Raw genomic sequence first — 12,180 nt, 5'->3', positions numbered from 1 at the left:
TCTGGGTGTAGACATTCAAAGAGAATCACCACATTTAGATATATGTGGAAAGATGAAGGAACTGCACCAGAAAAGGGCAACTTACATGAATTTTAATAACTCTAGTCTGCGCTCCACAATTCTTCTTGAGCAGCATCTTCTGAAAGAGAGTAGAATCCAGGGATTAGTAGCAGCAGCATGAGGGAACAGAAAGAGGGAGGGTTTAGGGAGTCTCTTTTAATCAACATTTAATTAGCAAACAAGATGGATGGATGCTTAAGTGAGATAGATATGAAAGACTAAGAATTACCAGAGGTGGCCATCAAGTAATCAACTTTATCTGAGACTGTCTCGCCCAACCTCCACAGAGTCCTTTGGCAGTGGCTGATACACTGGGTTTCAAAAGAAGGTACAAGAAATTCCACAGAGAAAGAGATGGAACAACTGCTTAAAAGGAAGTATCTTCCTAATTTCTGTCAATTAGTGGTTAGACTTTGCCCTGAAGCAGGTGAATTTATGTTCCTTTTATGAAGAAAAAAATAGTCTATTTAATGTAAATGTGGATGTTCCCATTATTTAACAGTTATTTTCATTATGTTTATTTATTTAGTATTAAAAAACAAGGTAAAAAAAGCACCTGCCCACAGCCCTAAATCCCTTTGCCATATAGTGTAAGAGTCATTAAAGCTGTCATAACATATGAACCACACAACTTGGCAAAGAGCATGTACTTAAAACAGCAATTACTTTGTGTAACTACAGAAATAAACAGGTGAGTTGCAGCTCTATTCCAGTTCTAAGGCAGTGCTTTGAAAGTTGGCAAATGAATAAAATCATTCTTTTCCTTCAAAAAATTCCCCAAAAACAACTCAAAGTGGAAGAACAAGGCTTCAAGAGAGAACAGTTTTTCTGTAAAAAATACTTCAACTACATTTTTCATAGTGAAAAACTTGGTGATGGAGGCATGTCAGGAAGAAACTTCTCCATCAGCTTTTGAAAGAAATAATAGATTTTCCTAGTTCCTGACTGTTTTCTCCCCCTTTCCAGTTGGAAAGCTGTGTGAAGTGTGGGGAAACACTCACACAGACACACGCTTTAACAAAGCAACTGAAGTGTTTTTCAGATTAAGTTCTTAACATAGAAGACCTGTGGAAAGACATCCCAGCATTTCACCAATATGGATGGTAAATAGTGAGACCTTTCTACTTCCTGTCTCCTTTTGTTTGTAGTCTTCCTGCTTTTTCCAGTAGAACACAAGATAAAAGCAACACAGTAAAGGGAGCCTTGGAAACTCAAAAAGCTTACTCCCCCTGCCCCCAATACACAAACAACCCCCCAAAAAACTCAGAAGAAAAAAAAACCTCAAACTGAAGACAGTGCTCAGGTGAAAGTATATATTATTCTTCCAGTAGAAAGTACTGCTGGGTGGTGGGGAGGGAAGTCCCACTCCTCCATGACTTTTGTCATTCTACACCCCATGAGCACATCTTTGCAGTCTCAATCCACACAGCTGCCCCAAACTTAGAAAGGGAGTTGGAGACCCACCCACCATTTCTATGCTCATCAGCCTCTTGGATCTAAAAACCAGCCCTCAGCACACTCACAGCCCACTTACACGCCTGGAAAAGAGACAGACACTGCAGCAAGTCTTGAAACTTGTACATGGGTAGTTTGGGGCCTGAGGAAACTGCAATGCACTGTCCAAGCACTGGGGAGAAGGGAGGTGCTGCAAGGATTTTGAGCTTTTTCTCTTTTTCTCTTAATCCTTTAGCAGGTGAATCCTAATGCTTTGTTATTAATCAAAGGGCTCAACAGTAGCCATGCCTGATTCCTCTGCCCCCATGTCTGACCTAGCAGCACAGGCTGCTGGGTCAGCGCAGCATCAAGGTTTCTAACCTAAAAGGACCCAACAGGTCTTTGCACAAACCAGGTAGAAGGAAACAAAGGGAACTGCTGAACTGAACTAACCCAAGCCTGCGCTATCCTACTAAACAAGTAATTGTCCGGGAATTCCTATAAAACAACGCAGGGCTCCAATCCCAGTGAGGCTGCAAGGCAGTTATTGTAAGGCTGGTATTTACTGTGAGGTTACTGCCTTTCTTAAGACCCCCCCCAACCACACAGTGGAAAAGACTGAGGAGGAGGAGGAGGGAGAACTTGGTGGGGCTGACAAACCCCAGGGGTGCAGGGAAGAGCAAAGTGAGGAGTTGTAAGGTCTTGCAAAGTTTTGGTCTCTCCATAAGCTTTTCTTCTAGACTGCTGTGAAATGTTGGCTGGTGGGGATGAGGAAGGGTAAGCTCAAGCCACAAGCCCACTGGTAGGATAAAATGTGCAAGACAACATAGGGTCAAGTAGTGAAAGTGAGAATCAGGACTCTGGATTTTGAGCCCCATCCTTTAGGGGAAGAGCACTGTTACAGTGGGACATACCCTGCCGCATCCCATTTGACTATGAGCTGCATGACTTTGGGTGAGACTCTCAGCTTCTCCAGGCTGCTGTAAAGCTGAGCTTTGGGGTGATACTTGGCTGAACCTCCAAGGACGGAGTAAGGCTGTGACACCAAATTCCACAGTGCCTCAGTAGCACCACAGGATCCTCTGATGAAAGGGGAAAAGTATCTTTACACACAACTGTCAGCCAGGGAGCAAGTACAACACCTTCGAGTACAGTCCAGTGGGGTCCAACGCCTAGTGAGGTCCCACCCACATATCCCCTGAAGACCCCATCAGGGTGCAACAAAAGACATTATTTTCCAACTACAAATTAGTAGAGGCAGCAGGACCTTAAATTTACTCATTCTAGCCTTCTCTTAAAACGCATAGGGAGTAACAACAGAAACAGCATTACAGGACGACAACCAAGACTGACCAAAAAGTTTGAACCAGCCTGTGGGTGGATGGACAACCAGCCAGACTCTACCAAGAGGAATTCAAGTGCTCAGCTGTATCCCAAGTCCTACGCTTCTGGCAGAAAACCAGAGGTGCTCTTTTAGCGATGCTGTTGTGATGAGCTTTATCATGTAAGGATCTTGCCACTATTTCCACTATAGCTACAGTTCAAAGAGGTTGCATTGCACAGCAAGAGCAGGATGCCCTTTGTTAGTCAATAGTGATCTCTGGTGTGCCTCTTGATGGACTTAGTAGTAAAATGAAAACATGACACCCCCTCATCCACAGGTTGTAAAACTGGAGCATAAACCTCACCAGGGGAAGCTCTCTGGAACTGCTGCGTTTTCCTACTTCCACTTAGACTGGAAGTGGAGCAAGACTGCTTGTGCTGCACTCTTCCAGCTTACTGCAAGGGTCCAAGATCATCATAAGAGACAAAACAGAGGGAGAGAGAGCGAGCAAGCCAGCCACGTGATCCTGCAGCTGAGAATGAATAAATAGAAGGCAAGTTATCAAATGTTACTCTATTTAATCAAATTGCTTCCACCCCACTTGCAGCCACACACTCTCTGCACCCAGCACAGTAAAGCCATGCCTTACAAAAAGTCAGTCAAGCATCTTTGTATGGTTTTCCATCCCTTGATTTTCCCTTTCCTTGCCAAGCCTGAGTGCAGACTTTTGGATGTGGAAGCTAAAACGAAGTGCTGCCTAGCAACAGAAGGGGACTTTCCACAGCAGCCTCTCCTCATCCTCCCTCTGGAGACCTCCATATCACAAGCCAGCCACAAGTTGCAGCAACTCATTAACTCCTATTTACATAGATACAAGGCAGAGCTGAAATAACATTTATTTGGCTACATGACTTGCAGTAGGGTAAAGCCAGGGGAATAGCCTATAAGAAAGGTGACACATTCAGTTTAGTAACCCCGGGATTATTCCTAACTACTAAGCCAATCTGGAAGTCCAGTTTTATTTCCTTGAGTTATTTTTTGGGAGCTATGACAAGGAGAAGAGCAGAGATTTGCCAAAGGTCATGGAGAATGTTAGCAGCAGAGCTGAGAATAAACCACAGGGTTTGCTTTCTGAGACTCTTTCTTCCACCTGCAGAAAAGGAAATGGAAGAAAAAGAGGCAGTGTCTGTGCCCAGCCTCCTTATTTCAATTAAAAAGTCCCTCCCGTTGATCTCCCGACAGAACTGCTGGCATCAGAGCTGAAACATACAGCTTGGGAGCACTATTATTTGCATGAAGGAAAGTATTTTATGATCTGCTGTAGCTTCTACTTAAAAGGAGGAAATAACATGAATAAGGAAATGTGAAAGGTCTTTCTGAGGGTACAAGAGTTATGCTTCACTCTAAAAATAAGGCTGAATTGGAACATTTTAGGGTTAAACTCCCAGAAAACAGCCGAATCAGTTCAGCCTAAGAACCCTCCCACCAATCTCACCTCCTGTTATACAAATACTCCCTGCTCATAACCCAGTGACCCTCCCTGTCCTAGACCCAGATTCAAAAGAAAGTTGCAGGGACTGGAAATGATCTCTTAGAGGGTTACATATTTACTGAATGACATGCAGTAATGAACCCCTGAACTGGCACGTGGCTTTGCTGCACATCACTGCCACATCAAAATACCACATTAAGAGCAGAGATGAACCACCACCCCTGCTTCTCTCAGAGCACAGCTCTCTAGTCGAGCCTTGCTTCAGGAGACATCTCCGATTAAGCAGTAGTGCTCCAAGTCCTCTAACACTGATTTGAGCAGTTTTGAACTAACCCAGGCGGTAAGTGGTGCACGCATGTATTTGCTTATGCACACAAACTACTGTATCTGGAACTACTGTGTAAAAACTGCATCATCCAGATGATTGTAATATACATTAACACACAAAATACAGGTATTCTTAAATGCAAGGTCATTCTAGGAATAGTGAAATCCTCAAGAAGGATGAATTTATGTCACACTACTGCAGTTCAAAAACAAATATTTAAAACCCTGGCAATGAACAATTTAAAGGCAGGTATCACAGCTTAATTTTCAAATACGTAAGAGTTCAAACAATCTCTCAAATCAGTGTACAATGCAAAATATCAGCTTGTATATTAATAAACACCTTTCATCTTACATCTGCTTTTTATATGCATGTTTCTATTTTTAGAATGGTTTCATTTTCAGTACCTCCATAGGACAAAGCAACAGCTCTTTTGTCTACTGGTGGTTTTTTTTTTAATTATTATTAATTTTATTATCTGGTTGTAGTTTTAAACCTAAGGGCCTGTCTAGAGTTGGATGCAGTTTAGTACCATTTTTTTTCAAACCAGTTTAGTCTATTTCATGCAAGAGAGCACAGGAACTCTCAGTTCAACTTAACTCATCATTTAATCTACAATAAATCAGAACACTTCATCAAATGCTACATACTGGTATACAATCAGCTTGTTACAACTTAAGAATTTTGAAGGTATCTTCACTTGTTTAATGAAAAAGATTTCAAGTCTGTGTTCAGTAGCTGTACTGTAACTTGCCTCAAAGACCAGACTTTCAGAAGAACATCAAGCAGGCCAGAAGTCTGCCTTTCATCAGTTTTGCTGAGGACCCTCCGCAGAAGGGCTGGTGCACTTTGACTGAAGGTATGGACATGTCTGTCACTTGTTGACATCTTAAAGCTCTTGACAAGATACAAAGTGTTAAGCAGACCAAGTTTTAAGAAGTCTCCTCAGCTCCATAACTCTTGTTTTACATCCATGCTGTTAACCCTACCAGCCAGTTTCCCAGTTGTCCAGAGTCCTCCTGGAACAAGGCAGACCAAGCTTGAATGTCTATCATAGAAAATAAATACAGAAGCAGACTGATGATATTGCTTTGTTTGTTCAGAAAAAGAACTGAAAGAAGAAACATTACAGTGTGCGGAGAAACTGCACTCTAAGTCATAGCAGAAGGCTAATGCAAAGGGAGAAACCATGCCCAATGATGCAATGTCCATAAAGAGAAAAAAATGACAGCCAGGCAGTGAAGCAGCAAGATGGCCCAATAAGCCGAGGGCTGAAGGGGCCTCAACAAGATGCTCCTTGTGACAGGGAGGTGAAGCAGATGCCGGTGCAGAGACAATGCTGATGTGTGAGCTCCAGCCCAGTGCCATTCCCAGTGCACGCGACCCCATGGCATTTCTCTCCTGGCAAGGCATTTGAGAGCAAGGAGCTTGCCTGACCTCCTTCCCTACCAGCCACCAGAGCTGGGTTTGGGCCAGGAGGAACAGCCTTCTGCACCAGCCAGCTGCTGAACAAAGCCTGTCCACTGCCTCACCACTGCTCAGGCAGGGAGAGCGTGCAGAGGGTTAAGGCACAGGGCAGGGGTGCAGCTGCAGCGCAGTGGGCAGATAAGGTCAGGGCACTGCACAAAGTGGCTATTGTGCAGCATGATGCGGCTGCAGGCTTCTGCCTGACCGAGTCCCACCTCCGAGTCCCACCTCCGTCCCACCGCATGGCACTGGGCAGACGGGCTGGGGGGCTGCTGGGGCAGGAGGCCCACAACTGCTAGCCACCAGAGAGCAGGGAGACACACATGCAGGGAAACCAGTAGCAGCCTCACGCTACCGACAAAGCGGGAGATTTCAGCAGGGCCCTTTTTACAGCACAGGCAGAATTAAAGGAAGGGGATTGGCTACCCCAAAGGCAGCACTCCCAGAAGCCAGGCATGAAACCCTACAAGGCCCCAGCCAAAGCTCAGCAGCAAGGCTGAAGCTTTCGGTGCCTCCCTGACCCAACAGCTTCAGGCATCTCCAGGCTAAACCACAGCAGCCCAGTGCCCTCTGCTTTTGCAGACATCTCCCAGGGCGCAAGGGAGCCGGGCCATGGCTCCTGTCCTTTCGCCAACATGGTGATGGGTAGTCTGCAAGAGGCAAAGCTGGGTCTGCCCTCCCCATCGGTTTAGGAGGATAACAAGCAAAAATTCTTTTAAAGCTATTTTGTCAGTTGATTTTGGACTGGGGTTTTAAATTCCTTGGCACTGAGCAGTGCTGCTAGGGGATGGGCATCACCTCTTAGCTCTGCTGTACAAAAACTGTAAGGAAAAAGAGTAGATCACAGGCTCCTCCTTACTGCAGTAAAGCTGAAGCAACTCCAGCTGACCTTGTCCCCCAGCCAGTCTCAGGCTCTCAGGCACATGTGACTTTAATCAGCAGAAAAACAAGGGACTAGTCCTTCCTAGCTGTCACCTGAGGGTACTCTGCATTTGCATTGCCAGGGATGCCCTATGCCAGGCAAGCACCCACTGTCTGGGACCTCTGGGCCCAGGGGTGCAAAGCCACTAGCCAGCACATCCATGTGCCAGATGTGGATGCAAGCTCCTTGGCCAGCCCCTGCAGCAGCACAGCACCAGGAGGGCTGCATTTCACCCACAGCCTTAAATTACAATTATCATCTGTCACAGCCTGCAGACTGCTCCACCAGAAGTTAAAGAGCCTCCCGGCACTTTAAAATACAGGCTAATTCAAGTAGTTTGGCCAACAGTTTCCCCTCCTACAAACCCCAGCATCTGAAGACTGTAAGTTGTGGTGATACTGTGGAATATCCTGAAAAGCATCTGAGCTGTTTAGAAATTTATTTCCCTTTCATATTCAGTCGAATTAGTCATTAATGCTTTTTTTTGCCACACTTATCCTCAATCTGTCTGAAGACCCTGCAAAACATCAACATATCTGGTCTCTCAACACTGTCACAAAGTGCACCCATCTCTACCAAACAGGGGAGCCCCAGTTTTCCAGGCAGCACCTCTGCCAGCAAGTGCCACAAATCCACAGCCTTCACTTACTGCAAACACTGACCACTTAGCACCTCTGGACAGGGCAGCAGAGGAATTACTGATTACCGAGTGATCACTGAAAACAAATGCAGATTAAAAAACAAACAAACAAACAAAAAAAAACCCCAACAGACAAGGCCTTACAAAAAACTGTACTGCAGGGACTTGCCCAGGATCACACACTCAGCAAATGGTGGGCCATGAAAACCACAATAAAATAACTTCTGTGGTGACCAAAATCCCCTCCAACATGCTGTCATTAATCACCTCATTTTGTGCACTCCTGGGAGGGGCTCAGCTGTCACTGCTGAAGAGAAATGGGTGAGAGCCTACAGCAAATACAAAATGGCCCTGAACCACAGGTAAGTCTTAACTGGCAGAAGAGCAAGTCAATCCCACAAGTGGATTGCTCTCTAAACAAGCACAAGCCAGTCATACCTCGATCCAGAAGGACACACAGGTGATCACCAGAGTGGCACCAGGCTGCTGGGCTTGGCTGATGCCTGCTACAGAAGAGTGTGAGCCGAAGCCTGGCCAGCAAGGTCTGCCACCTGGCAGAGCACCCAAATTCCCACCACTCCCAAGGCCCAGAGAGCAGATAAAATTATTCAAATTACAGGCTGCTTTTTGAAGTTCTCCCTGAATATCACACTAGAGCCACAGCTAATGCCAACACAGTTACCTACTTACACAGTTATGGTCTAAGTAAACAGACTCTCTGTGTGTCTGTAGATGACTCTGGTTTTCTGCAGCTCCTCTGTCACCTTTGTGGCATACAGTCTGCAGATATACTCTGGATCTGTACAGAAGCCCTGTCCCCCTAGGCACCGATAAAATGGGTCAGATTTGTCCTGGCACTTTTACCACTAGCCCTTTGATTTAAGTTTGGGGATGGAGGAAGTGAACACTCTGTATATGGAGCATCTCTGGCTCAGCAGCCACTTCCCCTGCTGGTCTGGCAGAGTCTGAGTCTGCTGATCTGCAGGGTACATCAGATGGTTCATCTATTCACTGCTCGCCAATCCCAAATCCCTCACTGAGTTTTCTTTGAGACCTGGAAAAAATGCAAAGCTCCATTTGTATAGGAAACAGACCTGACTGAAAACTCCAGCACCTGTGGAGTAACAAAAATATAAAGAAGGGGCGGGATTCATTAATTCCCGATCACTCATCTGCACATGCCAAAGTTACCAAAGTTCAAATGCTGGGCTTGCCCCTCCTGCTCACTAGAGCCTGGGAAGGGAGGAGGGGTGCAAAGGGACAGGGGAGTCTAGTTTCACAGCTGGCAGGCATGGTAGCAGCTCCTGAGAAAAAGCTTAGAAGGCTTTTAATTCAGGGTTGCCAACGTGACTGTTTCCTCCCTTCATTCGTGGCCTTGGCTCCAAAGCTGTCCACAGGGAACGTCCAGTCTAGTCTAACATATCATCTGATGTCTCTATAGTTTGTCTCACTTCTGCAGTCCCAGCTTGCAACTGTTAACTGAAGCCTTGGGTCAGACATGACTTCAAAGCCCGCCCTCCCCACAGACTTTTGCCATAGGCAGAGTGAGGGCAGAAGGTACACTGCCTTCTGTGGCTTTATCCGTTTCCTCTCAGTGCTGCTCCTGCAGCACATGGGAGATGGCGGTGCTGGGGGCTTGAAACAAGCAGCCCCAGACCCTTTCACCATTTGCTGTTTAAACAATGTCCCCAAGCACACCAAGAAGGGGATAAGACATTAGCACAAGTCAGGCAATAAAGTAAACACAGTTTCCTCTGAGCAGGGAGACACAGAGGGCTCTGAAAGTCACAGAGCTGTACACCCTGGGAAAGAATTAAAAAAAAAAAAAAAAAAAATTAAAGTCAGTGAAAGGTACAGATTCTTGTCAGCTGGGACATTACAGGGACACAAAGCGGAAAAGAATCCACAGATGGCTGCTCAAAACCCAAAGGACACAGGGACTACCAGAGCATGTGCCAGATTACCTTTACAACATCCTGAGCTAACTGAAAAAACTACAAGACACCCTGAAGGCTCTGTGCAAGCCACAGGGCCTCGTGCATACCAGCCAGCAAGTGAACAGCCTAGTCATCCGGGACACCGGATTTCCAGAAGAGACTGCATGATCACACAGATTCGCCACAGCAGAGGAAAGGATAGCTGTATGCATGGAAAGCAAAAGAAAAAAAAAAGGCTCAAAATTGTTTCAAGTCTAGATTTTAAAGCCAGTTTCTTCAAGTATTTGAGCCAACCGGAATGTTTTAGATGTTGATATCAAGTATTTATGTTTAAAAGTATAAATTCTTGGCCCTGAATGCCTGTTTGTCAGCCCAAAAACCTGCCCTAAAGGGTATAGTTAGCACAAGGGACTTTTCAGGAGGTATAAAACCCACACTGTATCTATCTAATCCATCACAGAACACATACCATGGAGATCAATGGGTTTGTCTGGGGAGAATCTGGAATATGCACCTTCTCAGTAGATTCTTAACCAGAGGGTTGGTCCTAGTGGAGCTCCTCAAAAATAGGGCACCATGGGGTATACTCATTGCACTAAATGAGGAAAGGATTCTTCAGTGGCATGGAAGGCAGCCATGGACTGTTCTTTACAATAGAAACCTCCAAAGGTGACTCTTAATCACCTCCCACCCTCCCTCCAGCTGAATGCGAAGGACATTACCCTGTGGGAACCCTTGCCTTGGGTTCAGCTGGTGGGAACACAAAGGCAAAGGCAAAGGCAACTTTAAGCAGAAAACACAAGGTCACACCTTCAAACCAGAACTTGGATTTGTGGACAGTGGAGAAACTCTGAAAAAGCCAAATGCAGGCTGACTGCATAAACAGCTCTGGGAAGCCAAAACAAGCCTGTCTCAAACAAACAAGGAAACAACCCGAGCCATGGGGCTTGCTCGGGCTCCACAGAGTCTGAACACAAGGCACAGACTCCCGCTCCTTCTCCTCCCAAGACACACACACGTACATGTCATGTCTGCACAGCCCAGCAGCATATTTCAGCATCTTCTCCTTTCACATGACTATGCCTATTTGTGAGATCCCATTTGTTTGCATGAGCACATGAAAATAATTTTAAATAAACAAGTACTATATTAGAAATTACAGGCCAGAAGATGATTAACAAACCAGAAAGACCATTTTTTGTTTTCAAACAGACATCCGTGAAGTGAGAATAGTATAACATTAATAACCACAGAGAGAAATGATGATGTAACCAACTGTTCCCACATGTCCCACCCTACCACTTACTTGTCCCCCTGCTCCCCTGCCCCACTGAACCTCACATACAGGTTAGTGGCAAGGGAACATGCTGAAATGGCTAGCTATTAGGATAAAGGCCTCTTAATCCAGGGAGCTAATCCATTTATACAGCACATAACTAACCACTGTGCTCAGAGAATGTTCTCCCACACTCACATGCAGCAAATGCCTGCCCACACCTGCCTCGCAGCACAATGCTACACAGCACACGGGGCCTGGGGTGGTGTTTGCAGGTTGAAGCTCAGAGCTTGTGATGCGGTTTGACCTACCAACTTGGAAAGGGCCAGCCTAGGCCTCTACCCATAACAGCTTGCAAGGAATTCAGAGGAGCCAGTATCCCCCATCTGGTGCTTTGCCCTTCCTCTTAAGTTGGTACATGGTTCCCTTCAGCGCTGGTGACTAGCACTCGTGGATTCTGATACCCTGTTACATCCTCTTTGTCCACAACCTCATGGCTGCACATCGCTCAGGATGGCACAGAAGCTGGTCCAGAGAAGCCTCCCCAATGCGAAAAGCAATACAACCAATGCAGCAAACAGTGCTTTCCCCTGGACACTTTAACGTGCTGAGCTTCAGCATCTCCACTTGTCCACGGGCGCCAGCACACAGGATACACGTTACTCCTGCCAACTTTTTGAACCTCCCCTATGCGAGAGCAGTGATGTGCCAGCTCAGAGCCAGAAGCAGGCCACTACCCTTCCAAACAGGTGTTAGCAGAACACAGCAACCCTTAGAGCTGTGCAAGAAGAACTAGTTGGAGCACTGCTGACCTCATGTATACCACTCGATTGTCTGCATCAAGATCCACTTTCCAAATACTTGGAAATAAACCTTCAACTCAATACCCTGTAAGATCCACATCAGAGCCTGTATAACACATGCCAGTGCTTGTAACACACAAATTTTAACACGCAAATCATTTTGGTGTTTCCTTTCTTCAGTTCAGGATTTTGGCCCATCTCATGCTTACGAAATAGTCATGTCCAAGGACCAAGAGGGCTCATTCACCCACCACACTGGAGAAGGGCAAAAGTTCAGATCATATCATTAAAAGAAGAAAGAGCAGAGTACAAAGGTACAAAGGCAGACCTGAACGTCTCAAGGCCAACTTCATTAAGAACCTCTGTGCATAGAAAGTTGGTAATAAAAGCAAAAATTTATACTACATTTGTATGAATAGTTTTGAGGGTGTTTGAGTGATTTGGATGCTTGCATCTGGAAAGCAAATGAACCAATGCCCCACCACAGTACACAGTTT

The 12,180-nt window shown here is 45.7% G+C and overlaps 1 protein-coding gene across 6 annotated transcripts in view; it reads right to left on the bottom strand.

The window, feature by feature from the left end:
- The window catches only part of LOC115350070, a 75,239-nt gene that overhangs the window by 29,253 nt on the left and 33,806 nt on the right, over window positions 1–12,180 (bottom strand). For 2 of the 6 annotated variants that reach the window (XM_030035232.2, XM_030035237.2), the window contains one exon: window positions 86–139. The exons of 3 other annotated variants lie outside the window; for them this stretch is intronic. In XM_030035232.2, coding sequence (XP_029891092.1) covers window positions 86–139 — 54 coding nt within the window. Of the gene's footprint in view, window positions 1–85; window positions 140–12,180 lie in introns of those variants that run through there. One more of the 6 variants, XM_030035233.2, reaches the window with a different exon arrangement.

Source organism: Aquila chrysaetos, chromosome 13, assembly GCF_900496995.4.
Source record: "Aquila chrysaetos chrysaetos chromosome 13, bAquChr1.4, whole genome shotgun sequence".
NCBI classification, from domain to species: Eukaryota; Metazoa; Chordata; class Aves; order Accipitriformes; family Accipitridae; genus Aquila; species Aquila chrysaetos.
This window is presented reverse-complemented; position numbering and strand designations above follow the sequence as displayed.